Source organism: Boleophthalmus pectinirostris, unplaced genomic scaffold, assembly GCF_026225935.1.
Source record: "Boleophthalmus pectinirostris isolate CB_2022bp ecotype Guang Dong unplaced genomic scaffold, ASM2622593v1 HiC_scaffold_13, whole genome shotgun sequence".
NCBI lineage: Eukaryota > Metazoa > Chordata > Actinopteri > Gobiiformes > Gobiidae > Boleophthalmus > Boleophthalmus pectinirostris.
In genome coordinates this window covers 32,758,593-32,786,025 of record NW_026571036.1, presented here as the reverse complement: position 1 = coordinate 32,786,025, position 27,433 = coordinate 32,758,593, and the positions used below count along the sequence as shown (strand labels likewise).

Here is a 27,433-nt window from a genome sequence, read left to right as displayed (position 1 = left end):
ATGTAAAAACAGTGAAAACTCGTGAGCATAAGTTTGTATAAAAAATATAACATTTTATTTCCAGCTACAAAGTGAAACATGTAACATCTTTGTCACATTTCTCAATAAAATAGTACAAAATAGAATAGTCCAAATAAAGGTACATTTAAGAAGCACAGGACACATTTAAATTAACTTAAACTGTACATTTACAGTATTTACAAAGTTTTACAAAGGAATGAACACACCATTCTTCCAGTCTTTTTTACATCTATTTCCTCATAAAATAGACACTTTTTGTTACTAAGGTTTTTCCTTCAAACCTGACTCAGTTTTCCTTATTCAGTGCCGTGGCAGAATTCCCACTGTCTACGTTAAGCTGCTTTTTCTCATCCACATGTTGTTTAGGACGGAATTTTCAGGTCACATGTTACATTTTTGGATAGTTTTAAAGCTATTCTTTAAATTTAAGTCCCATTTTCACAAAATAATGTCATTCTAGAACTAAGTTAGGTCTAAACTGGGTCTAAACCAGGTCTAAAAGTGTTGCTAAATAAGAATAATTTCAGATCTAAACCAAGACTAAAACAGGTCTAAATCAAGTCCAAAAACAAAATCAACATGCATCTTTTTCTGGACTGAACAAGGTCTAAACCAGGACTAAACCAGGTCTAAACCAAGTACAAATCAAGTCTAAACCTGACTAAACCAAGTCTAAATTAAACTGTCTCTAACCCAGGTCTAAACCAGGTCTAAACCAGGCCTAAACCAGGTCTGAACCAGGTCTAAACCAGATCCCAACGAGGTCTAACCCCGGCCTCCCCACCTCAAACGTACAGACAGAGTATACATTCAGAGTTGGCCTATGCGTGGACACAGGGCCCATTGACGGCTGTTTGCAGATGGGAGGGGCCGCTCGCTCCAGCTGCTTTCACTTAACACTTTACAGTCTGCAAATGGAGGGTGGGACTGTTTTTGGACACCTCCTTTAAACCAGGGTCACGGTTTCGATAAGGTTTCAAAAGAATAAGGCCTTCACTTCACTGCAAAAAACGTCAACATCGACACCAGGTCAAATTACTTAGGAATGTTGAGTAGTTTTAACAAGGTTGGCTTAATAGACTGTTTACTTTTCCGCCAGTGGACTAAGACAGTATTTTTCTTACTTTCTGTGCAATTCTGTGCAATAATCATACTGGCTAAACCGAAGTTGTGAAAACTACTCAATTCCAGTAATTTTAACAATAATAACTAGTCATTTTTGCAGTGTTCAAATGGACGGTTTGTTAAAATGGCAGTAGGTTGTTCAAAAGTCTAATAGTGCAGAGTCTTTTGGAGCTGCTAGGCAACTCTCTGTCTGAGTTTTGGCTGGAAAAACTCCAGCTGTAAAAAAAGACATTTAAATATAGCGCTTTGGCTATTTCAATGCTTTCTACATTGCAAAAAATAGCATGTAGTTTAGTTAAAGATGACTTGAACTAAGAATCTTAAGTAGGTGTTAAGGCCTAGTTTACTTGACTTGTTTCATGAGATTGCAACTTTTTTTTTATCTCAAGTTAAATGTTGTTCTTAAAAAATTCAGACTTGATTAACACCAATAATTGTGTTAATTCAAACCAATTAATCTAATCTAGGCAATACTACTCAAGATTTTCAAGTCATTCAAACCAACTTACACATGTTTCTTGCAGTGTATCAAGCTACAAGCATGAGATGTTTTTAGATTCAAGTCTTAAGCTGCCCATAGTCTCTAAAATGTGTAATTTCTAACTTCTCACGCCATATCACCGATCATTTTTTTGTAGTACATGGACTCGAAGATGTCGTTTTCTCCGGGGCAGTTGTGATGGCACGCGCACGACTTAATGAACATCATGTGCTTCTTCATAATCTGCCCGTCCTGGCATTTAAACTCCATGGGCAGAGTGGTGGTCCGATGGGGGGTGCAACAGCGACCATCCAGGCACACGCCGCAGAATTTGGGTCGGTAAGACTTGGTAGTGGTGCAGCCGGAAATCTCGAATTTCATCGGTTTGGAGACTCTTGGTGTACGGATGCACTTTTTGCCTTTCTGTAAACAAAAAGAGACAGAGAAGTGTTTGTTAATACATATTCTTAAGACAGTCTATCTGAAGGATTAGCCTATTGTCCATGTTAAAATATCTTAAAATAAATCAGAGGATCTACTTTGAGTAAGTCTTTCAGTCAAAACTACTCAAGATTCTGAATTCATTCTAACTCATATAGCTAGTGTTTCTTCTGTTATATTTTGGTGACTCACCCTAATGCTCTGCTCCATCTGGGACTCGCAGGGTCGGACCATGCAGAGACGTGTTTGCTTCTCCAGTCTGCAGTCGCGGTTGTCATTGGTTACTCTGGTCGAAATGCCCAGGCCACAAGTCTTAGAACAGGCACTCCATTCGGTGGTCTGGACTAAGCAGTTTTCTCTCATCAATGAAAGATCGGGCCCATAAGTCTCCTCCTCTCTGTATGCTGCAAAAATCAATCAATATCTGATTAGTATTTGAAGTAAAACACCATTCACTGTAAAAATTTAAAATAAAAAGATCCACTGTCTATTGATAATACACTGCAGTGTATTTGTGTGTTTACATTACTTAACCTGACAAGAATTCACCATATTGACTGATTATTTATCCAGTTATCTTAATTCCTTGTACAGTAAATTACATGCACCACACAATCTAGTTTACTTTATAATTAAAATTTTAAGTTGTTTTGACTATTTTACTTTAGTTTACTTATTATACTTAGATGAATAGCTTACTTCAGCAGCAACTGTCAGTCAAATTTGAATATTCTTACTCAAATTGGATGAAGAAATGTACTGAAAGTGATTGTTTTAACTGATCTAAACTAGTTCACACAACTCAAAATACATAGTGAAGTCAATTTAACTAAAGCAGAGCATTATCAGTGTATTATCAATTAGATATTAGATTACATTAACAAATATTAAACAAAAAACGTATTGGAAATTGGACTTACCAGGCAGGACAGATCCCATGAAGGGGTCATTGTACGTGGGGGTGTCGCAGACCCACTCTTCGCAGCACTTGCCAGGGACCTTGATCCTTCTGGGCATGGGGCAGTCGGGACTTGGCAGACGGACATCCATGGAGCAGAGAGGGACGCAGCCAACAGCGCCATCTAGGCACGTGCACTGGTACTTGCAGCTGCTCTGGAAGCTCTCCCCACTCTTGTACACCATGCCATTGAAGACACAGGTGGCTCCTTCTCTAGCTGGGAATAAAATATAAGATTTTTAAGTTTAATTCAGCATTTTCGCTGTAAAAATAAATTAACACTGATTAAATGTTGAAAGTCTATGGGTACATTTTTTACGATAATCTGTTTTCGATAAGTAATCTAAATGAGTTAAACTGACTTGAATTCTGATTAATCTACTTTTTGCATAGTTAATCTCAATTTACAGTTTTGGCACAGCATAGTTTTGTCTTTTTAGAATGTGTTTCACTGCTTTAACCTAAATTCTAATATAAAATCTTCATATTAGTTGAATAAGACTTTGTACATGACTGTCCTAACTTACTGACTTGGAATTTTGCACAATATGCCAAAATTTAAAAACTTTAACCTTAGTAAGTATATAAAATTTAACTAGTCAAACAACTCAAGATTACTCAAGATTTTAAGCCACTTTAATTCAATTTTCCAGTTATTTTTCATGCTATTTTCTAATTTTCCAAGCTTACCTGTACAGACACCGATTCTTCTGTTGATGGGGGCTCCAAAGTCGCAGTAAAGGCCTTTGTGAGGGTCGCACACATCTTTCTCAGTGCAGAGTTCACCCATTTGTTTGGCACAGACCCGGCAGCACCCGCAACCGTCCAGAACCAGGCTGACCCCCGGGGGGCACTGTGGAGGCGTGGAGGGGCAAGTGCACTGGCCACTGCACTCCTGACCGGCAACCTTAGCAACAGAAACAGACAATTTAGTGAAAAAGTCAAAATGTGTTTTCAAAAATTACAAAAGTTATTATCTTGGGAGATTTTTATCTTCAGAATGTATCTTCAAACTTGACAAAGTTTGTTGGGAATATTTTAGGTAAAAATATAGATTTTTTTGAACAAAATCACATGTTTTGTAATGCTGAAAAAGAAACATTTAATTCTGTCATCTGGACAAAAGTTTTTAGAGTGAAGACAAAACTTTTGCCCAGTTGACAGTATTGATTTTGATTTAGATTTTCTTTTGCTATATGAATCATACCTGGACAACTGGGGGATTACACAGACAATGCTGAAAATGTGATCAAATTAAAATAAAATACTTACCAGATGTGACAGTGCGATGCACAGGAATGGCACCAAAATCCTCATTGTGGCACTCATCTTGCTCGTCTTCAAATCTTTAAACTTTCTCAGTTAAGTCGTTGGATAATCTCAGTAAAGTTTGAGCGTTGGTAGTTCGTTGTGATCAAAGCGATCTCTTGTCTCTCGTAGTCAGTCTCAGAGTGTTCGTAGCGTGTATCTCTCTCCGCTGCTCCGCTTGTCTCGTTGAAAGTTGTAGTTGTAGTTGGAGGTGAAAGCCAGAGAGTAGCTTCGGTGTTGGTGTTCTGAGTGTTGGAGGAGATCTGTGGAGCTTTTATAGAGCGGCCGGCGTGGAGGTGCCAGGCCTGGACAAACATGCACATTCTTGGCATTCTTTCCTGGCTTCGTGACCCCCTCTCCCCAGACAGCCCACATTCCTGCTGTCTGAAAGAGAGGGCCAAGATCCAAACAACAAGACCCACCTACTCTACTCTCCCTCCTCTCTCTTCCTTCATCTCTCTTTACCTCTTCTTCTCTCTCCCTCCTTCTCTCTGCCCCCGTCTCTCTCTTTCTTTCATTTTCACTGTTTTCTGTCTACTTCTACCCCCTTTCTCTCTTTTTCTCTCCCCCCACTCTCTCTCTGTTTCGTTCATTTTCACTGTTTTCTGTCTACTCCTCTCCTCCTCTTTTTACCTCTTCTTCTCCCTTCCTTCTTCTCTCACTCTCTTTCCTTCATTTTCACTGTTTACTGTCTACTCCTATTCTCTCTTTCCCTTTTTTCTCACTCTTTCCAAAAAAACATTTCCCATTCTCCTTCCCTCCTTTCTCCCCCTACTCCTCTACTCTCCCTCATTCACTCTTGTTTCATTCATCTCTCTCCTCCTTCCTTGTCTCTTTCTCTCCCCCTCTCTCCCCTCTTCCTCCCTCTGTCTCTTTCTCTCTCCCTCTCACCCCTTTACCCCTCCTCTCTCCTTCTTTTCCTCTCTCTGCCTCCCTCCATCCCTCCATCCCTCCCTCACTCCCGTTTTCATCCCTCTTTCATCCCGCAGGACCCCACACTGTGAATTCCTTTGCTCTGACTTCACTGACAGACAGCCGGGACCTATAAATATTAATCTGAAAAAAGCCAAAAGCGGCGTTAGTGGCACAGTTCAAAGGAAGCGGGAAAGGAGGTTACGGTAAAGACTTGTTAAAACAATGAGCGGACTGTTGTAAAAGTGTGAAAACATGAGTTCACAAACCAATAAACCAATGTGTTACACCAATGTCCACCTATATGTTAAAATGCCTTCAGTTCAGAATAACATTTGAGTAGTTTTGACTAATACGCTTTTATTTACTTAAAGGACTGTGATTCTGTGACTCCTTTCAACACATTTTTTTTCTTATTGACAAAATTATAGCAAGAAAATGTTATAGTTTCAGTGTTTTTTTTATCGGTTGTGTATTGTTGATCTACTGTGTGTTACAATGTTCTTTTTTATTAATGTATTTGGAGTTGTGTTTTGTTTCATTCACATGTTTACCCGCAAATCCTGCATATTTAGGCTGAGTTCTGCTCTCAAACGGAAAACACTCTGTTCCACCTTGTGATGTCATGTGGTAGTACAGGAAGTGCTCCACTGTGCTCCTCTCTGCTCCTCTGGCTCTGCTCCTCTCGCTCTGCCCCTGTCTGCTCATGTGACCCTGCTCCTCTAGCTCTGCACCTGTCTGCTCCCATGTCTCTGCACCTGTCAGCTCCTCTATGCATTTCTGGCTCTGCTCCTTTGGTTCTGCTCCTCTCTGCTCATCTAGATCTGTTCCTTTCTGCTCCTCTGTTTCTTCTTCTGTGAGCACCAGTCTACTCCTGTCAGCTCCTCTGTCTGCTCCTCTAGAACTGCTCGTGTCAGCTCCTCTGTCTCTGCTCCTCTGGCTCTGTTCTTCTGCTCCTCTGACTCTGCTCCTTTGGCTCTGCTCCCCAAACTCTGGTCCCCTGGCTTTGCTCCTCTGACTCTGCACCTGTCTGCTGCTCTGGCTCTGCTCCTCTGCTCCTCTTCTTCTGCTCCTCTGGCTCTGCTCCTCTGACTCTGCTCCTCTTCATTTGCTTCTCTGGCTCTGCTCCTCTGACTCTGCTCCTCTTCCTCATCTCCTCTGGTTCTGCTCCTCTCTGCTCCTCTGTCTCTGCTCCTGTCACTGCCCCTGTCTGCTCCTGCGTGCCCCTGTATACTGTACCGTGTGCTCATGTCTGGTAGAACATTCTTTACGCTTGACATCACAGGAGCAGAAGACTAGGGGTGAATTTTAAGCCAATAAAACCACATTGACTCCCTGCACAAGTTGTACCGAGCGGCTGTGTGGAAAAAACATTATTTAAGGTTTGTTTTTGTTTTGCAGACACAGTACTGTACAGTGGAGCAGGCACGTTTCACAAGCGTCATGGTAAATCTGGATTTCAAATACAGCGTGAATGGAACCAATTCATTCAGATGTAGGCCAAACACGTAGTTAGTATTTCTCAAATCAAATCCAAAATCTGTTCCATTTCAAAGTTTAAAGGGCCCATCTTGTGCTGTTATAATGTGGTTCCTCAGCAAAAACATACCTGGAGTTTTATTTTGTTTCAGTCACACTTTTATCACACAAACTTTGTAGATTTACACTGAGTTCTTGTGTCAAACAGAAAACACTCTGTTCCACCTTGTGATGTCATGTCAATAAAGGAAGTTCTCCACTGTGTTTTTAAACTTCATACTTCTTCACTTGAATCATTTGGATAATTTCAGCCTCGTAACTATTGCTTCATGACATCACAAGGTGAAACAGAGCATTATGAAATTTAGAGATGTAGACAGACTAATAAATAAGGATTACTCAAACATGTGTGAATGAAATGAAATACAACTACATTTTTTGTTTGTTTGTTTGTTTTTTTGATGAGATATACTGTGGGCTCGCCTCCGCATAGAACTGACTTGTAACTTAGCCTTCATCTTCATAGAGATAGATTTATGAGTTTAATGTCATATAGTGGCTCATTCCAGGTAAAGTAAACATCTCCATGGAGGCAAGCAGATGCCTTCACCAGAAAGGTTACATATTGTATCTTTAACTATCCATTGTAGGGATTATTGTCAACCAATAATATGCAAGGAGATTGCGCAGTAACTCCAATAGTTGGCAGTTCAATTCCTTACCAACTTTGCATATAGTTATTGTGCTTTTGTGCAAGACACTTTGAATGGGAGCGAGTGCGTTACCGTGACGTCCCTCTGGTCAGATGAGTAGACTGACCTTAGAAGAATGTGGATATTTGTGAATATTTGGAGAACAAAGCCTGATGCCCTGTTCAGCTGCATTTCCCCAAAATGATGTTTGCGAAAGGGACACAGGCCCTGGAAAAAGATCAGATAATTCTACAAAGTATCGTCGGGAAACGTAGAAGAATTCACCCTCTTGTCTCATAACTAAATTAATCTAACGATAACTAGAAGCTTTCAAATATCATTTTAAATTGTTAATTGCTTTTAACAGTGTCATGAGTTTGTCATTTTTCATACTTTTTAAAACTATGCAAAACATGAAGATGAACTTTAAAATTTAAAGTAAACTTATTGAGCTTGTGTATGCTATATAGTTATAATCTAAGATCACTATATTTATATTTTGTGGCCAATATCATCAACATTCCCTAGAAGTGTAATGCTAACTGTGGGCTCTTGTCTGTCTGAAGCTCTGTTACTCTTAGCCAGGCTGGCGCCACCTAGTGTCTCCACTCAATTTCATTTCTCTCCAGCGACTAGGTCAGGAATCGAAATACACTGGACGGTTCGCAAAAACCCTGGAAATGCAAGTTCAGGCACCAGCCAATCAGCGAAGAGTCATACATTCTGTGTTGGCAACGATTCCCGAGATCGAAGATTTAAAGCCGGAACAAAGAGAATGTTTGGTGAATTTTATCAAGGGGAAAGACGTTATTGTTCTTCTTCCTACAGGATTTGGGAAAAGCTTAATATACCAGTTAGCCTCGTTAGCGGCGCATTACATACGTCATGACCAAATAGCAGCGATTTGAGTAAATAAAAAAGTACCCGCCTACCATTGAGCGAACTAATCCTACAGTAATCCACGGTCAGACGGTTTCTACAAAGTGAAACCGGCTGATGAATCAGGCTACTCTTACTCAAATTAGACTTTAATCTGAGCTTTGTTTTACCACAATCTGATTTAGCTGGAACTACAGCAGGTGAATTGTGCTGTTAAAGTCCCTCTCAAATAAATTGCAGTCACAAGCTAAAATTGTTTTTCAGCTAGTCTCACCTTTTTTGTTGAAAATCAAATCCTTAAACAGGACTATGAACACTTGTATTGATCACAGGCTCCTGTAAATGTCTTGTTTAAATCTATTTGATATTTTTTCTGGAGTTTTCAGACAATCTTAAAACTAATCTATCTCTGTCATAGATATTCATGCAGAAAACCCCTGCATGATGTCACTGCGAAATACGTATATGTGATAGATGCAGACACAGCAGTCTTTTATAAGCTAAATGTTAAATATCAAGTGTGAGGTGGTCGAAAGTGGCTCCAAACACCTGAATAATCTTAATAATAATACACTTCTAATAAGGTTTAGTCTGTGCCGCCTTGAACAGCAGCTGTGAGTCCTTGGCCTAGTGGTTTATTTCACTCCATCAAACCCAAAGCGGCGCAAAGCAGGAAAAAGTCCAGACTAACTGTTATTTTTCCTTTTTTTTGAATGGTGGGATCAGACACAGGGCAGACTGTTATGAAAGCATGAAGACGGCTCTGCTCCTTCTCCGCTCGACCAATCGGAAACGCGAAAAAAGAGACAGAAATCCTGTACAAGTCTGCACCCGGGAATGTGAGAGCCCGGCCAAGCACACAGCTACTACAGCAGGAAGTGCGACCATAAAAGGACGTCTGCGCATTCCCAAATATGGACATGTTCTGTGTGAATGCTGGCTCAGGACAGTACAGTCAAAGTACAAGCACTGCAAAAACACATACTGTATGTTTGTATGAACTGAAATACACTCAATTCCCAATACTATCAATCTATTTCAAATGTGTATGTTTAAATAGATTAAATGTATTGATACTTTGCAGTGACATCACGCTGGGGGTGTTCCACTTATATCTCGACTGGTGGAATGGTCAGCAGTTACCATGGTGACATAATGCTCACATTAGCAAACACTGACAAAAAAGTTTTAAGATAAAAAATACAAAATGGATTTAAACAACACATTTTCAGAAACCTGTGATCAATACAAGTGTTCATGATCAGAGAGACTAACTCAGGGGTCTCCAGCCTTTTTCCTCTGGTGAGCTGCCTTTACAAAACAAGAATGCCAGAGAGCTACTCATTTTAGCGGCTGCAAAAATTGAGACGATTATCAGAAAGAGAGCAAGCCTTTGGGTACAGTTAGATGCCTATGAAATATAAACCACTGTGCATTGCATTAGTGCAAAAAGTTGGGCTTTAGAATTATACATTTACAATGGTAAGCATTTAATTAATGAAGTTTTTGTTGTTGTTTTTTTTAAAAAAAGTATTTCCTTCTTTTCCATTTATTTATTTGTTTATTGAATTTACTTATTACTTTATTGTTATTCTTCTTATTATTTTTTTATATATATTTTATTTAATTAATATAAATATATATTTTATTATTATTATAATTTTTTTTTTTTCCACTGGAGACAATGGAGGAAGGTAATTATATTACTACTAATTGTTGTTTCTCTGAGACATCTGCTTTATGTATGTATAAAAAACTGAAAAAAACGGTTGGCTACTGTAATTTTGTTGTGAGGGACTTGTTTAACAGCACAAATAATCTCATCTGTTGTAGTTTTAAGTCAGTTCTTTATGGTCAGAAGTCTAACTTGAGTAACAAAACCTCAAACAGAGCAGTGCCTACAGTTTCCATCACGCCCCAGGGAATGCTGATGACATAAGCAAGTGCATGCAAGTGAGCATTATTTTAATCCTTTATATAACCCAGACTAATTAACATTGAAAAAAATCTCTTTCCAAAGAACAACAGTTGACATTGCCAGGCCAATTTACAGGTCAGATCTATGGATTACATTCCTTTTTACAGTTTCAGAGCGTAAACAGGATGCCAGAGCTATCAGGAGGAAACAGCATTCTGTCTGTTTATACTGGACTGCAAAAGAATGTCACAGATGCCCTCCCGTCCTCCTATATCCTGTTGTCACATTCCCATACTCCTATATCTCTGTGTGTCAGATGCCTTCCCAAACTCCTACTGTATATCTCTGTGTGTCAGATGCCCTCCCCTCCTCTTATATCCGTCTGTGTCAAATCCTGTCCCATCCTCCTGAATCCCTGTAGTGTTAGGCTGAGATGGGGGCAGATCAAATGTCTCTAGTTGATCTGCAGATGTTGTGGTGTGGTTGGATAAATACAGTGTTAGAAGGGACTGTGTCACTAATAGAAATGATGGAAACGGGGAAAACTTTTGAGGAATTTCCTTTTAAAAATATTATATAATGGATACAGAACACAGTGGGAAGGACACGAGTATTTTCAATGGTTTGAAAAGAAAACAAAATAAACTGTAAAAGTCATAAATGTGGCGTCTCAACAGTGATCAATAAAACCCAAATGTCAAAAGTGTGGCATTTAAAACAATGGTACATTTATAGAGTTTTGCCCTTTAACAACAAAAACCTCTCTATAACAAAGGTATAATAATTTATTGCACAAAAATCCACTTTATTTAGGGAATGTCTGGGTCTTTCTGGCTGCTTTCTTAGTTCTGGTCTGGTGACAAAGTTCAAATCATGCATATTAAAGCAGACCTACTTTGCAAAATTGACTTTTCAGAGCTTTTAACCATATTATGGCTGATTTTCCTTCTCATTTACCCTCTCGAAGTTGTATTTGGAGAAAAATTAAAATGTAAAAGGTAGCTGTTAACTTGAAAAATACCACTACATGACATCACAAGTTGAATAGAGCATTTTGAGCTTTGGAGATGTGGACAAACTAATAATAAAGGATTACTCAAACATGTGTGAATGAAACAAAACGCAACTGCAGGTATGTTTTTGAGGAGGTACCAACATTAATACTTGTCTTAAAGGTGCACTGTGTAACTTTTCTGGTGGTCTATTATCTCCTTGTTTGTGCTCAATGTTGCTTTGTCGAGAATGCTCCATAGTATTGCATTAAACATACAGTATCAATCTCTATGGAGACGAAAAAGTGACACCACCAATCAGCTCTGTGGAGAGGCGACACTGATCATGTTTTATTTTAGTAATACAAACACCTGTAATTGAATAATTGCAAGATATAAGATTAATGCTACTGTGGAACATTTCAGGCAATGCAATAACATCTCCATGGGAAAAAAAAATCTGACAAAAATGACAGACCCTATAACAGAAAAGTTACACAATGCACCTTTAAAGCTCACAAGAGTCAGTTTAGTGCAATGTAGGACCTTTAAAGCATGTTGTTGCTTTAATAATAAAGGAGTTGCGTCATGCATGGGGACCTGTGTTTTCTCCCCTAAAGAGAGACAGGTCCCCAGTAAGTGTGTGAGTGTGTTTTTGGTCCCCACACACTCCCCCCTCTGTTGTAATGAGCCCAGAGCCGACTCACTGTTTCCACATTGTGTTCTTAATCTCACCTCAGCAGCGCTCCAGCAAAACCATGGAACAAACCGAGAATAGAGCCAGTTTTAACCACTACCACACAAATACGCACAAGCAAAGAGGCCATCCCAGGTCACCAAGATAGTACAAGTACAGTACTGCAGTAGTAGTAGCAGTTGAAGTAGTAGTGGTAGTAGTAGTATGCACAAGCACAGAAGGCATCCCAGGTCATGACTATAGTACAAATACAGAAGTGCAGTTGTAGTGGTAGTAGAAGTAGCAGTAGTACTTGTAGCAGTGCTTTTGTTCTCATCGGGTTACTCTGGCTATAGGACCCTGAGAAGTAGAAGTAGTAGTAGCAGCAGTAGTAGTAGTAGCCATAATAGTGAAAGTAGTAGCTGCAGCACTAGTAGTGGTAGTAGTTTATATGGCTAAACAGAATCTAATAAATGAAGAATGAAGCACATTTTTTGAGGCACTGTCATCCCTAAATCCATTCCACAGAACCCGCAGGTGAGGCCATTTTAAGATCTCCAGGCCCCAGTCCTGCAGTGCACAGGCTGTTCCTCCACCACCTCCTCCTTCTGGGTCACCTGCCTAGAAGCTTGCACCTGTCACATTCACCTGACACAGGTGAGCAAAGCAGGAGTCTCTGGCAAACAACAACATGCGGGAGTCAACCGTGAGGCATAGTTTCTTTTTCTCACTATTACTCTGGGTTATGATCTTTTTTTTTTTTTAAAAGTAGTAATACTAGTAGTAGCAGCTGTAATAGTACTTTCAGTGGTAGTAATAGAGGTAGTAGATGTAGTGGTAGTGATTTTAGTACTAGTAATTGCAGTTGTAAAAGTACTTTCAATCATAAAAATAGAGATAGCATCAGCAGTAATAGTAGTAGTAGTAACAGGAGTAATATTAGCGTAATGATGGAAGTAGTAGTAGTAGTAGTAGTAGTAGTAGTAGTAGTAGTAGTAGTAGTAGTAGTAGTAGTAGTAGTTTTATTAGTGGCAGGAGCCAATGCTGTAGAGTATTAATTAAAGATATTAGGAGTAGTAGTAGTAGTTGTGGTAGTAGTAGTAGTTGCAGTAGTAGTAGTAGTAGTAGTAGTAGTAGTAGTAGTAGTAGTAGTAGTAGTAGTAGTAGTAGTAGTAGTAGTAGTAGTAGTAGTAGTAGTAGTAGTAGTAGTAGTGTGGTAGTAGTTGCAGTAGTAATAGTAGTTGTTGTAATAGTAATAGTAGTAGTAGTAGTAGTAGTAGTAGTAGTAGTAGCAGCAGTAATTGCAGTATTAGTTGTAGCATTAGTACTAGTACTAGTAGTAGTAGTAGTAGTAGTAGTAGTAGTAGTAGTAGTACAATAGGAGTAATATTAGCCTAATGATGGTAGTAGTAGTAGTAGTAATTGCAATAGGTAGTAGTAGTTGTAGCATTAGTAGTAGTAGTAATAGTAATAGTAGTAGTAGTAGTAATAATAGGAGTAATATTAGCCTAATGATGATAGTAGTTAGGGCTGGGCGATATGGATCAAAAAATATATCTCGATATATTTTGCTATTTCTCAATATACAATATATATCTCAATATATGTTCAAGAAAAAATAACCCCCTAAAACTGTAAACTGCAAAAACAAATCTGCCAAATTCCACAAGGTCCTTTTTTTTAAATTGAAGTGTAAGAGGTCGACAGTTTAACATTTAAGAACATTAAAAAGAACAAAAGAACAAAACCCTAATTACATAAATAATAATTTAACTGTAAAATAAAAGAAATAATACATATTTTCTTCTTTTCATTCATAAATAAAACAACTCAACACAAGTTCATCTTTGCATTAACTCTGTTATCCAGACCAGAACCAGAACCATGAGCTCATTTAGCAGAAGAAGCTCAGGATGTTCCTTATTTTAACAGATCCATGTTATGATCCAGCAGTAAGGAGCTCTGAGGTTTAATCCCACAATCCACTGCAGATCAAACCCAACGTTTCCAAACACTATTGTACAAGTGACACTGCAGCAGATTATTCATTAAAATCTTCTGCATAAATAAACTTTACATTGCTAAACTTTACAATATATAAAACATAACGATTATATTATAATGTGTTTAATGCAGTTTTGTGCATGTGTGTTTACATTTTACAGAAACGAAACTTAAGCTCATGACTCATTTGCATAAACAGCACTTCTCATGCAGCTCAGCTGGTTTAGCTTCTTTCGGGCTAAAGGACGCGACTCGGTGGAATATGAGGATGTGCTGCTGATGGTTTTGTCTGTAAATGGTGGAAAAGGTTTGTGGTGCTTGAAGTTTTTCACTGGCACCAACTTTCGGTGTTCACGGTGATAGTGACGAGTGAAGGAGACACGAGCGAACAAACTCAGGGAGGCGCGGGCGACGAGAGAGAAGATAAACAAGCGAAGCGGCGAAATCTAAATTGAATATAAACATTATATCGATATATACGATATGTCAGAATTCATATCGATATATTTAAAATATCGATATATCGCCCACCCCTAGTAGTAGTAGTAGTAATTTTATTAGCAGCAGTAGCCAACTCTGTATTAATAGTAGTAGTAGTAGTAGCAGTAGCAGCAGTAGCCTAGTGACAGTAGTAGTATTCTCATATAGTACTATGACCTCATTTGGCAGTCAGCTGTGAGGAGTCTAACTTAAGCACCAGAGGTGACAGGAGTGTCTCTGCATTCTCATGACGACACACATCCCAACTTTAAACTCACATTTTTAGAATTCCAGTCCACAAAAATAACAACGATGCGAAGGGTCAGAGGTTAGATCCCCAATTATCCTGTCATTCTGTCCTTGAGCAAGACACCTGCCTTAGCGTCTGTTTAAGCAGTGATATGAATGTAAAGTATGTGCAGAAGTAGGTTACTCATCTTTTGAATATAATTGTAAGTTTAAGAGTACTTTTCAGACCCCAAAGTATTACTCATATATTTGACTAATATATTGTACAGTATAATACTACTGTCTACATTCATACAGAAGAAATTATGCATTATCTAAATGAAACGTTGCACTACAATATTAATTATGTAAAAACACACTGTTATTATGATGCCAAATATGTTTTTTATGTATAAATCTCTCACTCATGTGGCCAGCTCTGCTTCTGTGATGATTCTTGCGATATTTTTTCACTAATAGTATAGAAATGCATAAAAATTAGAATTAGGGATGTGCAAAAATATCGAAATATACAGTACCAGGATCATGGGCTATTTTTCAACATCTTTTAGCAATTTTTTGTGACCTCACTAGAATTTTGTTGCTTGTTTAGTGGAAAGAAACTTGTTTATGCAATACTCTTGACATATTTACTGTTTTGATGATTAAAGTACATGTATTTCCTATTAACTTTGCATAAGCAGTAGTTTAACAAAGAACTATTGTTACTAAAATGTATTTGGTTCTTAAAAAACAACAATGTATCACAGAGTATGATGTGCAATAAATCAATTATCGCCATATCATGAAAGTATCAAGTGTGGCATCGAATCCCCTAACCCTACCCCAACCTTAATGCTAAAAAATGTATAAAAATTAGAAAGAAAAACATCTGGTTCTTAAAAAAAATGAGATATGGTTTACGTTAAGGGACCTTTCACAAGAGCAGACTCATTCATAAATATCACATCACTAATTTCAGCCGATTTGGACAAGTAAACATCCTCTCTTTTGCAGTAGAGTCGTAGCTTGGTTAGAGTGGTCCTGGAAGCACATCAGTTTCCATGTGTTTGGGGGCAGACACACTGAGCACATTTAGCTCAACTGGTGTCACTTGCTCCTCACGTCCGCACCTTTTACAAAACACAGGACAGAAGAACCAAAAAACAGAGGCACCATATGAAAAAGTCTAGGTCACTGATCTGGGGGAGGGACTGGGGTGAGAGTTGGACAGTACTGGACGTCTTCTGGTAAACAATATGGAGACATATTTGGGACTTTTCCTGGACACTTTTAGCACAAAGTAGTACTAAAATGATCAGCTTTCATCTTCCTTTTGCAAATAAAACATCAGCTTTTCTTAGTCAGCAGAAACTTAAAGATTTGTTAATTTTACTGTGTGTGGCCCCGCCTCTCCACAGATTTGACCTGAAGCTTGGCCTGCTGCTTGTCTCACTGAAAAAGATACGTTTAAGGCTGTACCGTGGAACATTCTAGAAAATTTAAAGCCCCCATATTACACTATTTTCTGATCTATGTCATAATGTTTTTTCCTCGTCATAAACATACCCATAGGTGTATGCTTTTTGGTTGTTGTTGTTTTCTCATGTTTAACAAACAAATCCTCTCACTTTCTCCCTGTTCCACCTTGTGATGTTATGTGGTAATACAGGAAGAGCTCCACTAAACTCCATACTACACTAGAATCATACAAGAAAACACTATGACGTCACATCAGCCATTTTGGTAGGCAAAAAGCGTCCATATCAGCAGGTCAACATTAACTGTCATACAACAGTACAATGTCAACATCGTCAGCCTTTATTGGTGAGTTTTAACTTTTCAAAATAACATTCTGAATCTCTACTGAACTAAAGGTCTAACTTGAAAATGACAGCTTCATGACATCACAAGGTGGAACAGAGCTTTGAGCTTTGGAGACGTAGCTAGACTAATAACAAAGAGTAATTCAGACATGTGTGAATGAAATAAAACAACTCCATATATTTATTTGAAGAGGTAACAACATTATAACATGGTTTAAAACTGACAGGAGTCAATTTTGTGTAATATGGGACCTTAAATAATGAAGACAGGCAAACATGATGTCTCAAATCCACTGCCTTACTGAACCCACATAAAACAGTCTTGTTTTTAGCCTAGCGTACCTGGTCATGCCTTCCGCTAAAATAGCTCTTTGATTTCTCCTTAAACCAACTGTACAAATGTGACTCAGATATGTTTAATCTGAACAGAACATCCACGTATTCCCCAGCTCTGCCCACATGAAGCGCAGTCTGGGAGCTAACTTACCCCGGCCCGCAGCACTTAATTCCATTAGCGGTCTCTGGCAGCCCCTCTCAGGAATGTTCCCTGGCTTTGCCCATAGAACGGTGTGCAAACGGAACACGCGCCCGGATCAAAACCTCTCCCCGTGTCGGGAATATTTCTGCAGCTTTGAACATTTGGTTAAAACTACACAAGCTAATACCACATGAACAGGCCGCGAGCTAATGGGGCTTCTCAAACTATTTTGGAAAATCTGGGACTGGGGAAGGTGCAGGACACGTTCTGGTAACTTCACAGGATGGCCAGAAACAGATCCGCACTTTGAACTGAGTTTGACTGAAGTTGGACTAGGTCACTTTTTTCCCTGTTTGTTTCTATGCCATACTGTGGAATGGCTTGTATAACTATAACTGATTAGTTGCAGTTGTGGTAAACAGCATTTTTTTTTCTTTCTGGGGTCTATTACACAACACAGCAATTAACTCCAAAAATAGATTCAGCTACTCTTAGGGAAATTTGTTCACTGCATTTGATGCGTCCTTCAATGCCCCGTTAAGAGCAGTGCCTGGGAACCCTTCTCCATATCATGAGCTAGTCTTATTCAGAACTACCTTAGCTGCAGGATTTGAGCTAAGGTGCATGTTTTGGATGGATGAGTGAAACCCACCCAGACATAAGGAGAACATGCAAACTCCACACAAAAAGACTCGGGCGACCTGGGGATCGAACCCGAAACTTTCTTGCGGTGAAGTGTGAGTGCTAATCATCGAAGTTATACACAGGATTTAAGGTGCACTATGTAATTTTTCAGGTGGGTATGTCTACAACCTTCTTGCCTCCATGTCGATGCTATTGCTTTACCAGGAATTTGTTAAGCTTAAAGGAACTGTACCAGATTTTGACTGTCTCAGAAGAATAAAAAACAGAACTTGTTCATTTCAAACCATTTGCAGTGGTCCAAAGTTATTCCTCACTTATCTTATGCATTCAGAGCATCTTAATTATTCACCACGATGAGTTTATAAGTGCTTTTCACAACTGTCAGAGACCAGAGTAGAGTTTTGCCATCATGGTAACAACAACTAGCATGCTAACATGTACTTCCTGATTATCGTGGGCTTTCTAATTAGATGCAAAAGGTACACAGAAGACTCAATAGTTGCTTATAAAAAATATATCTGCACTGAGGCAAGACATATTTTACTCAAATACATGGGAAAAAATTGTGGACAGGACTTTTAAATTTTTAATTGCTAAAACATACTTTCAAAAACACACATTGTTTCTGTTAGCAGCTCGCCTCTCCACAGATCTGACAAGAAGCATCACCGGCTTGTCTTCATGGAGGTTTAATGCTATACTATGGAATGTTTTAGATAAGTCTCCATGAAGACTCGCAGATTCGCAGGTGGCTGGGAAAGTTACATTGTGCATCTTAAGACAGATTGCCTTCAATAATACAATATTATATTATATTATATTTTGAGCCATATTTTTGAACTATTTGGCTCTGGGTGGAGTTCATAATCATTTGTCATTTATATAACTGGCACTTTATGTAATCACACTTTGAAATGGAAGCCTCGCCTGCACGGTGTTTCTGCAAAAACACTTTCAAATGGGAAAAGTCGGTTTTCTGGCATTTCACGACGCACAGGGGAGCGGTCTCTTACTGTGCGATCAAAGACCTGGACAGTCAAGAGGAATTCTGCTTTGAAAATCCCGCTTTGGAAACCCATAAAGGAAGAGTTGGACGATGTGTGCGGATTTAACAATGAGCGCTTGGGTTTAAAATGGAAATGGTGCTATTTAAAGAGTCGAGCGTGGAGAAATATGTGCAGCGTGGGTTTTTTCAGGCATGAGAAATGGTTGAGTTTACTGTTACTCTGACTGTTGGCTGGGATATGTCGTATATTAACTGTGCGAGGGGCAGACTTGGACGGCGGACTGCATTTCTGTGGTCGATATTCCTCATAAATCATTTTTAAAAGAAAACCTTGAAATGTGAAATGTTCGTTTTGTCTGTAAAGAACTGTACAGGTGGAAAACAGCACAAGAACCAAGAGGAAAAGTGGTTATGATGGGAGATTATGGCAAAAAATAATGACTAATGAGTTCTTGATTATCCCCTGATGACATCACAAAGTGGGACCAAATGTTTTGAGCTCTGGAGAGGAGTGGCGTTAAACAAAAATATATATTTATTGATGTAATTATTCTGCAATTAATAAAAATGTTTAAAAAGCAGAAAATAGCTACTTCATTTTCATTGTGTAACTTTTTGGTGGAGGATCTGCCACCTACTTTTCTCCCTGGAGATGTTATTAGTTTGTCTGACATGTTACACAGTGTGGCTTTAAACCTTTCTATCATCATGGAGACCCAACCAGGCCAAGTTACAGGTCAGATCTGTGGAGAGACAACCCCACTGACAGTCAAAATACCTGTTTTACTTGGTATTTTTAAAATATAAACCCACCTGTAATTAAATAAATGTAATGTAGGCCTGTTTAATGTCATACTGTGGAACATTCCAGGCAGAGCAATGACATATCCATAGAAACAAGCAGGTGATGGACCGCCAACCAAAAAGTTACATAATGCACCTTACATTACAAATAACTGTTAGATTTTGAGATCAATTATTACAAAAATATGGGCCATATTTTTTTTCCACATCTGATAACTAACCCAAGTTTTGAGCAGCATGTTCCCACTAACCCACAGGTGTTGAGTTTGATCCCAAAAAGTTACCATACCAAAATTATTGTCGCTATGGTAACTACAGGGCAACAACTGCATATAAGTTTTTGAGGCAGTAACAACATTCTAACATGGCTAAAAGCTCACAAGAGTCCATTTTGAGTAATATAGGACTTTAACTGTAAATGAACAGGAAACATGGAAGTAATAAGAAAACAGGGCCTCAAATCCATTCATCTCAGTAACAGCGATTACTCACTACGGTCAAGTACAATCCAATATAAATTATTATATTTTTGTGGGAAAGAATTCAACCACATTTTTTTTTTTTTTCCAATTTGTAATAACTCAACTGAAAATGCTTGTAAAATGTGTTTTTTACTACACGTTGAATGAAGAGACAGTTTTACAGTTTAGATTCTCTTACATAACTCTGCATTATTACAAATCATTCCTATCCTCCCGTCTTTACCTGGTATGTGTTAGAAGTCTATTTAAAGGTGTCCGGTGTTTAGACTGATCCTGATGAGAATGTGAGCTGTTTCTTCTTCAAACAAACATGAGGTAATCCCTGGAGCCACACACCACGCAGAGGGGCAGGTGGTCCCAACCTAAGCCTCTCCAGGTGCCTCTGGCCTAGGCTGTGCTCTGTTTCAATGACCCCTGAACCTGGAGGTCTGGAGGCTCCTAAAAATAGACCCAGAGCATCTGTTTTGGACATCAGACAGAGATCAGTGAGGTGGAGCTCAAAGGGAAAATGTTCAGGGAATTTCAGGAGCCAGCACTGTGTGAAAATCGCATTGCATAACTGTGAAGGTCCTAAATTATATAAAATTGACTCTTTTGAGATTTAAGCCATGTTATAATGCTTTTCAGAAGCATAGCTGGACTTGTGTTTTGTATCATTCACACATGTTTGAGTAAGCCTTTATTATTAATCTGTCTACATCTCCAAAGCTCAAAACACTTGGTTCTGTCATGAAGCGGTATTTTACAGCTACCTTTTACCTATTGTTCAGTAGAGGATTGGCAATTCCAGGGCTGAAATCATCCAAATGATTATGGTGAAGGTGTGTGGCAGAGGTGGGACCAAGTTGTTGTTTTGCAAGTCTCAAGTAAGTCTCAGATTTTTTACCTTAAGTCCAAGTCAAATCCCATATCAAATACAGGCAAGTCCAAGTCGAGTCTCGAGTCACTAGCCCATAAGTCCAAATCAAGTCCAAGTCATCTGCTTTGAGCTTAAAGTCATTTCAAGTCTTTAAATTAAAGTACCAGATTTTTCCAAAATTACAAATAAAGAAGTGGGAGCGGCATGTTCCAGTTTGTTTCTGTAAAATTCTTGTGTAAACACTTGTATCAACTGTAAAGAGAAAAGTATTTTCTAAAAACATATATTTTTAGTAGAAGCATTAAGTCTTCTGAAGTCACAGACCTCAAGTCCAAGTCAAGTTCCAAGTCACTGACCTTCAAGTCCAAGTTCTAAGTCTTAGTCCATTTATCAAGTCAAGTCTCAAGTCCTAAAAATAGTGACTCAAGTCTGACTCGAGTCCAAGTCATGACATGCAAGTCCCCATCTCTGGTGTATGGGGTAAAAAAACACAGTGGGTCACTTTCTGTATTTTACCACATGACATCATGAGGTAGAACAGGGTGTTGTCTGTTTGAGAGAAGAACTAAATATGCAGGGTTTGTGTGAATGAAACAAAACACACTCCAGGTATGTTTGCGATGAGGAAATATTATCTGAAAAATTGCGTAATTTACGACCTATCAGTCCATTGCCTCAGATTGCAGCCTCTTCTTCTCTTTAACTTGTTCAGAGTCCTGTGATGTCATGTCCAGTAATAACCGTGACTCCTGCAATGTCCTCCTGGGCATCCTGGGTCAATTTTGGGGTCACGATCTTTGACCCCCAGAGATAAACCGACCACTGCAGGTGTCCACTCTCTAAATATGGGCAGAATTCCTTCACTAATGCACTTGAAAGGTTTTGTCCTGGTTTGGTCCTGACTTGGGTCCAGTTTGAACCCTGTACTGATTTGGTGTGGTCCTATTCTAGGCCTGGTTTAGTCCTGGTTTAGACTTGGTTAAAGCAGATCTATTATGCAAAATAGGCTTTTCAGATGTTTTCAGATGTTATAGTTTCCTCTCAAAGTTGTATGCAGAGTGATTCGTGCATGTTTTAGCAATCTTTAATCACTTATTTTCAAGACGCAATTTTACCACCAGTACACACCTACTGCTCTCAACTTACTTGGTTCTCCAACTTAATTTTGTTAATGTGTGATACGGGCAGGATTCAGCAGAGTTGTGTAGTCATTTTGGTACAAATCAAAAGTAAATAAAGTTGGCTACTTGCTAGAGTGATGTGCTGCTAGGGGCCAACAACTTAACACCTCTTATATTTATTTGTCCTAAATGTCAAACTTTTATGTAAAGAGATTGTATTTTACTTTTTTGGGATATTAACAGTTAACACATAAAATATTCAGATCACCATGTTACCTTTTATTACAGTCACTCCCCCTTCAGAGCACTATCGCAACACAATCAGTGTGATTCCGGCAAATGAAAGTACTCCACATCGCATCAGGTTTGGGAAGTTGCTCTGTACAGTTTTGTATCATGTTTTTGTATATTTATAGAGAACTTGGCCTGGTAGAGATTGATAAAAAGCATTAACAGAGGACATCTAAAACCTCTTCAGGCACGTTTTTAATCAGGAAACAATGTTATAATATGGTAAAAAGGTCAAAAAATTGATTCTGCATAATGCTCCCCCTTTAAAACCCCATAACAAACCAGAACACTTCAAAGAAAAGCTATGATGGCTTACAGCAGGTGCATCAAACCAGACTAGACTCATTAACATCTGAACAAATATACAACGACACAGCAGCGTTTGGGGAATTTATTTGACAAATGTTTGTGATTCTGAGTTTAAAATTATTCTGCTTTTGTTAAAATTCTTGTGGTTTATTTTAATGGGGAACGGATGAGCAAGTGTAAATGTTTAAAGGCCCTGTACCTGATTTTTTTCCCCATGTATCTGAACAAAATTTGTCTTGTCCCAATACAGACAGACATATTGTATAAGCAACTCTTGAAGTCAAAATAAGTCTGCTGTCTACTGTCTACATCAACATAAGTGTTTTATTTTCAGAGAATCAGGAAGTGCACTGTTAGCATGCTAGCTCTGGCCTCTGAAAGTTGTGAAAAACGCTTATAAACTCATCATAGTGAATAATGTTCTGAAGACATAAGATAAGTGAGAAATAACTTTCGTGCAAACTCTTTAAAATGCTCTAGTTTTTTTTTACGTTTTCAACTTGAAGAGTCCACTACTTGGTTGTTTCCATGGGGATGTTATTTCTTTGCCTGGAATGTTCCACAGTAGGGCATTCAACATAACTCCCTTTCATTTGTTCAACTGCAAGTGTTTTATAGCTTTATATGAAAAACATGAATTCTTCCCATTAACCATTAACTTTTCTCCATTGTGTTTATCAAGTTTATTTCCATAGTGTGGAATAATAAATGCAAAACAGTAATATCTCCATGGAGACAAGCAGATGGAAGACCCTCCAACAGACACTGCACTTTTAAATAAGAATCAGGTACAGTGAGTGGACTTTTATTTAGAAGATAACTCATTTTTCAGTGCAAACATTCATCATTTTGACACTGCAGTTTAAAACAACAGCTGAATGACTTACCAGAGATGTGTTATGTAAAGTCCATTTTTATCTAGGTTATAATGTTCTCTTCATGACCCAATTAGTTTCATTTGTGAGTGTTTAAAGATGCAGTATGTAACTTTTATAGTGGAAGGTCTGTCACCTGCTTGTCTCCATGGAGGTGTTATTGCTTTCCACAGTATAGCATTAAACTGCATTCATTCAATTGTAGGTATCTAAAAAAAAACAAAAAAACTACCTTGACATGATGGTTCCAGGGAAAACATTAAAATCTCCATGGTCATCGTGAAATGCATACTGGGAAGGATTCTCTGAAAAAGTGAGCATCAAACTTGTCAATCAATCATGTTTGATTTCCCAGTGGGATGTGTCTATTATCAAAGCCGATCTTTTCAAATTTTTTGAACCATATCGCTTTTGTTTTTGGTTCTGATATTGTCATATTTTAGTTTTGGGATTCAGACATCATAATTGTGTGGTTGTTGAATGTCCTAACAGTGGAAAATGGCTTGAGAAACAGGCTTCAGAAGTTTGTGAACTCCATAACTGCAAAAGGGAATCAGATCTGTGTGGCTACAAACCTCCCTTCAAACTCTTTCCCTTCCCAATGGAAATGAAAAATAGTGAAAGGTGATGGGCAGTATTGATCCACAGGAAGGGCCTAAAAGATAATCTTTGGCTGCCTAAGAAATCACCATGTTTTCAGCAAACATTTTGTATGTGGAGTGCCATCAAAGCGGGATCCTATTTGTTAAGCGAAAGGTACAAAAGATGAGCAGGCTGAGCTCACACTTTCTTGTCCTTGTAGTTTTACAGCAACATCGTGTCTTGGTCTCTTTGCAGTGGAAGGTGTTTCTTGGTGAACAGCTGGTGCCTTTCACTTTGGCATTGACTTTTTAAATTCATAACCAAGGTTGAGCGAGGGATCGGGATTTTGCTTTGTTAGCGTTGATGCCTTTGCCTTTCACTATTTTTCAATTCTGTTGGGAAGGGAAACAGTTTGAACAGAGGTTTGCAGTCACACAGATCTGATTCCCTTTTGCAGTTATGGAGTTTGTTGGAGATCCTGTTAGGATCCAACAATCACACAATTACGATGTCTGAATCTCATAACTAAAATATGACAAAATCAGAACCAGAAACAAAAGCGATATGGTTCAAAAGACTAGAAAAGATCGGCTTTGATCTTTTTCAGAGAATCCTTCCCAGTATGCATTGAGTGATGACCGGAAGTCCAAAATGATGCATTTATACTGTCAGCTGGAAAGCAAACACAACTTCAGTTATGTTTTTTGAAAAACTTTTTTTTTTTTTTTTTTTCCAAAAGTCATTTTAGCAGAATACTGGACCTTTACTTCTTTTTTTTTTTTTTTTTCCATTTCAAAACACATTATACAACACTAAGAATCCTCCAGAGTTTTATGGCTACACATTAACCAAAATTGCCTCATCTGCAAAGTATTGGTCAGTATTTGTTGCTAAACTTAGCAGCACTGCTTTTTGCTTTTTCAGCATGATTCACTCCTAATCCAACAGAGAAAGATTTACTTCCATACTTTATTTTAAAACACATAACTGTAAAAGAGTATTAAAAGAGACACATCAAGGACATATATATTTAAGTTCAGCACGTACTCACCTTAAAATTTGTTAATGCTCAAATGAAATAACTGAAATGCTAAAGCTAATAGCGTTCATATTTTTGTGTTGTCATAACTTCTTTGCAAGAATGTTAGCTTCCCTGTGTTAGCTTGGCAAACGAGCACATACCTGGGCTAATTAGCTTCCTGGCTAAAAACACCACTTTAATCACGTATGCTGCTGGATTCGTGTCATTCTCTGCCAAAGCAAATGTTACCTCCAGGAAAGGAGAAGAAGGGGCCATTTTGTCCCTGCTGCAGCCCAGACAGGTGCAGTGAAGTCAGGATGCAATTTAGGTCATAGTAGTGTTCAAATAAATGAGTGTTTTTGTAGTTTTTGACTTAAAAGGGGCATTCCATTTGGGTTTTATGATTGACCTCAATTACATTTAACTTACTAAATGAAAAAAACTGTGGGCCTGCTAGTTAGGCCCGAGCACCACAAGATGTTAGCATGCTAGTTGTTGGCAAAACTCCACTTTGGGTTCTGAAAGTTATGAAAAGCACTTATAAACTCATCATGGTGAATAATTAGGATGCTCTGAATGCATAAAGTAAGTGAGGAATAACTTTGGACCAATGCAAACTGTTTAAAATGGACTAGCTCTGTTTTAAAAATCCGGTGTTATGTAAAGCTGGCAAAGGGCCTATGCTATTAGTGTCCTAAAACCATGTGCTTGCCCTTGTGCAAATACTGAATACTTGAATCAAATCACACAAATAAGTAGTCCACAAATCCAAGATGGGAAGTGTGAAGTGTGTATAAAACGAGTACTTCACCGCAGACATGGACCAAATTTATAACTGTCAAAATGAATGGAAGTCAGTGGGCAAACCTGACGAGATGGTGAATGATGAGCACGATAGCCCTTATATATTTTACCTTGATTATTCTACAGTATGGAAATAAACTTGATAATCACTGTGGAGACAGGTTACTGGTCAGATCTATGGAGAAGCAAGCCTGCACATGGTAAGAATTCATGTTTTTAATGTATTTTTGAGCTTTAAAACACCAGTGATTAAACAAATGCTGATATATGCTGAGATAAGTTTAATGCCCTACTGTGGAACATTCGAGGCAAAGAAATAACACAATGCAATAAACTATTCATTTTCAGAAAGCACACACGGATTGAAAATGACATTAAAATGAGCAGTCCACTTGTCTGAGCACACTTTTGACTTCCCCTCTGCTCTGTTCGTCTGGACTTGTGTTTTCTCAGAGAATAAAGGACTTTTATTGTCTGCTCAAAGTGTCCTGTGTGTGAGACACACTGTACCTGCTCTGTCCTCCTCTGTCTCTAATGTTATACAGCTGCTGTGAGAACACTCGATACGTTGTGTTCATCTGACGTCAGAACTTTATCAAATGGAGCTGGAGGACAGTTTTATGGGACAATCTAATGGTCAAGATTTTAAATGAAGATGTGTTAACCTGGTTTATGGCAAATTTTTCTTTACTCTGTCTATTTACATCAAACAAAAATAAGAGGACGGGAGGGCATCTGATGCATATTGGATTACAGAGCATAACAGGCCAATAACAGTTAATACAGAGGAGGGTTAAAATGTTGATTTTTGTTGTAATTCTGTGAGTTCTTGGGTCTGGTCATTAATGAAATCATCATCAAAATGTGTGAATTTCCCTTTGAGAAATGCAATCAATAGGGAAATCTGTCTCTCTGTATGACATGATCACATCCAAGAATCAACAAACCACCAATAGGATGATGGGAGCTCTGACACATTGGAAAACAGATCATCTGAAAACTAGCCACTGCAGTGGACTTGTTGATAGTGTGTGCGTATTCCACATACCCTCGCTAACACGCTGTTTTGGAGACATTACAGGACATTACAGGACACTGCTTTCCTGGGATTCACAACACACACTTCTCCAATACTTTATGAAGATGTGAGCTTAGTCACCAGTGAAGTACACTGTGCGATTATTTATTCACTCCACATTTGGTGGTAATAATCCACTAGCCACAGCTGCCCTGGGACAGACTGATGGAAGCAAGGCAGCCAATATGCACCATCAGCCCCTCCGACCACCACCAAGCATTCACACACACCACATTCATACTATAGTCAATGTGGGTGAAGTAAACAACCACTGAGCCACTGTCGCCCCGAGGTGGGCATAACTGACAGGTGGGACACACATAGCCTGTATCAAAATAAATATGACTGCTTAAGAGGGAAAAAAAGGGGAAAAATATATCACAAGGGGCTGAAAAACATGCCAGATGAGCAAAGCACTAAACTCTTGTTCATCTGAGATGAGAGAAATGTGATTTTGTTCAAAGTGATAGGTAACCAATGAGCTCCTTCGTTTCACAGGTGTCATCAAAATAAACAAATCTGATTGGACAATTGTGTTTTTGGCTCGAGACACATGTGAGGGACCAGACTAGGGGACCAGACTGACATCAATCTAAAAAACACAGAGAGATCCCAGTCTGGACATTGCGGGACATTTGTGGAAATTGCGTGCTGAGGT

At 38.6% G+C, this 27,433-nt stretch overlaps 1 protein-coding gene across 1 annotated transcript; it reads right to left on the bottom strand.

Annotated features, from left to right (window-relative positions):
- Positions 1-38: 38 nt before the first annotated feature.
- Positions 39-4,662, bottom strand: ccn2a (cellular communication network factor 2a). The gene is made up of 5 exons (XM_020919109.2): positions 4,299-4,662; positions 3,717-3,933; positions 2,989-3,243; positions 2,261-2,472; positions 39-2,050 (listed from the first exon to the last, which is right to left on the bottom strand). The coding sequence occupies exons 1-5, from the start codon at positions 4,353-4,355 to the stop codon at positions 1,754-1,756; spliced, it is 1,038 nt and encodes a 345-aa protein (XP_020774768.1). The 5' UTR covers positions 4,356-4,662; the 3' UTR covers positions 39-1,753.
- Positions 4,663-27,433: the final 22,771 nt, after the last annotated feature.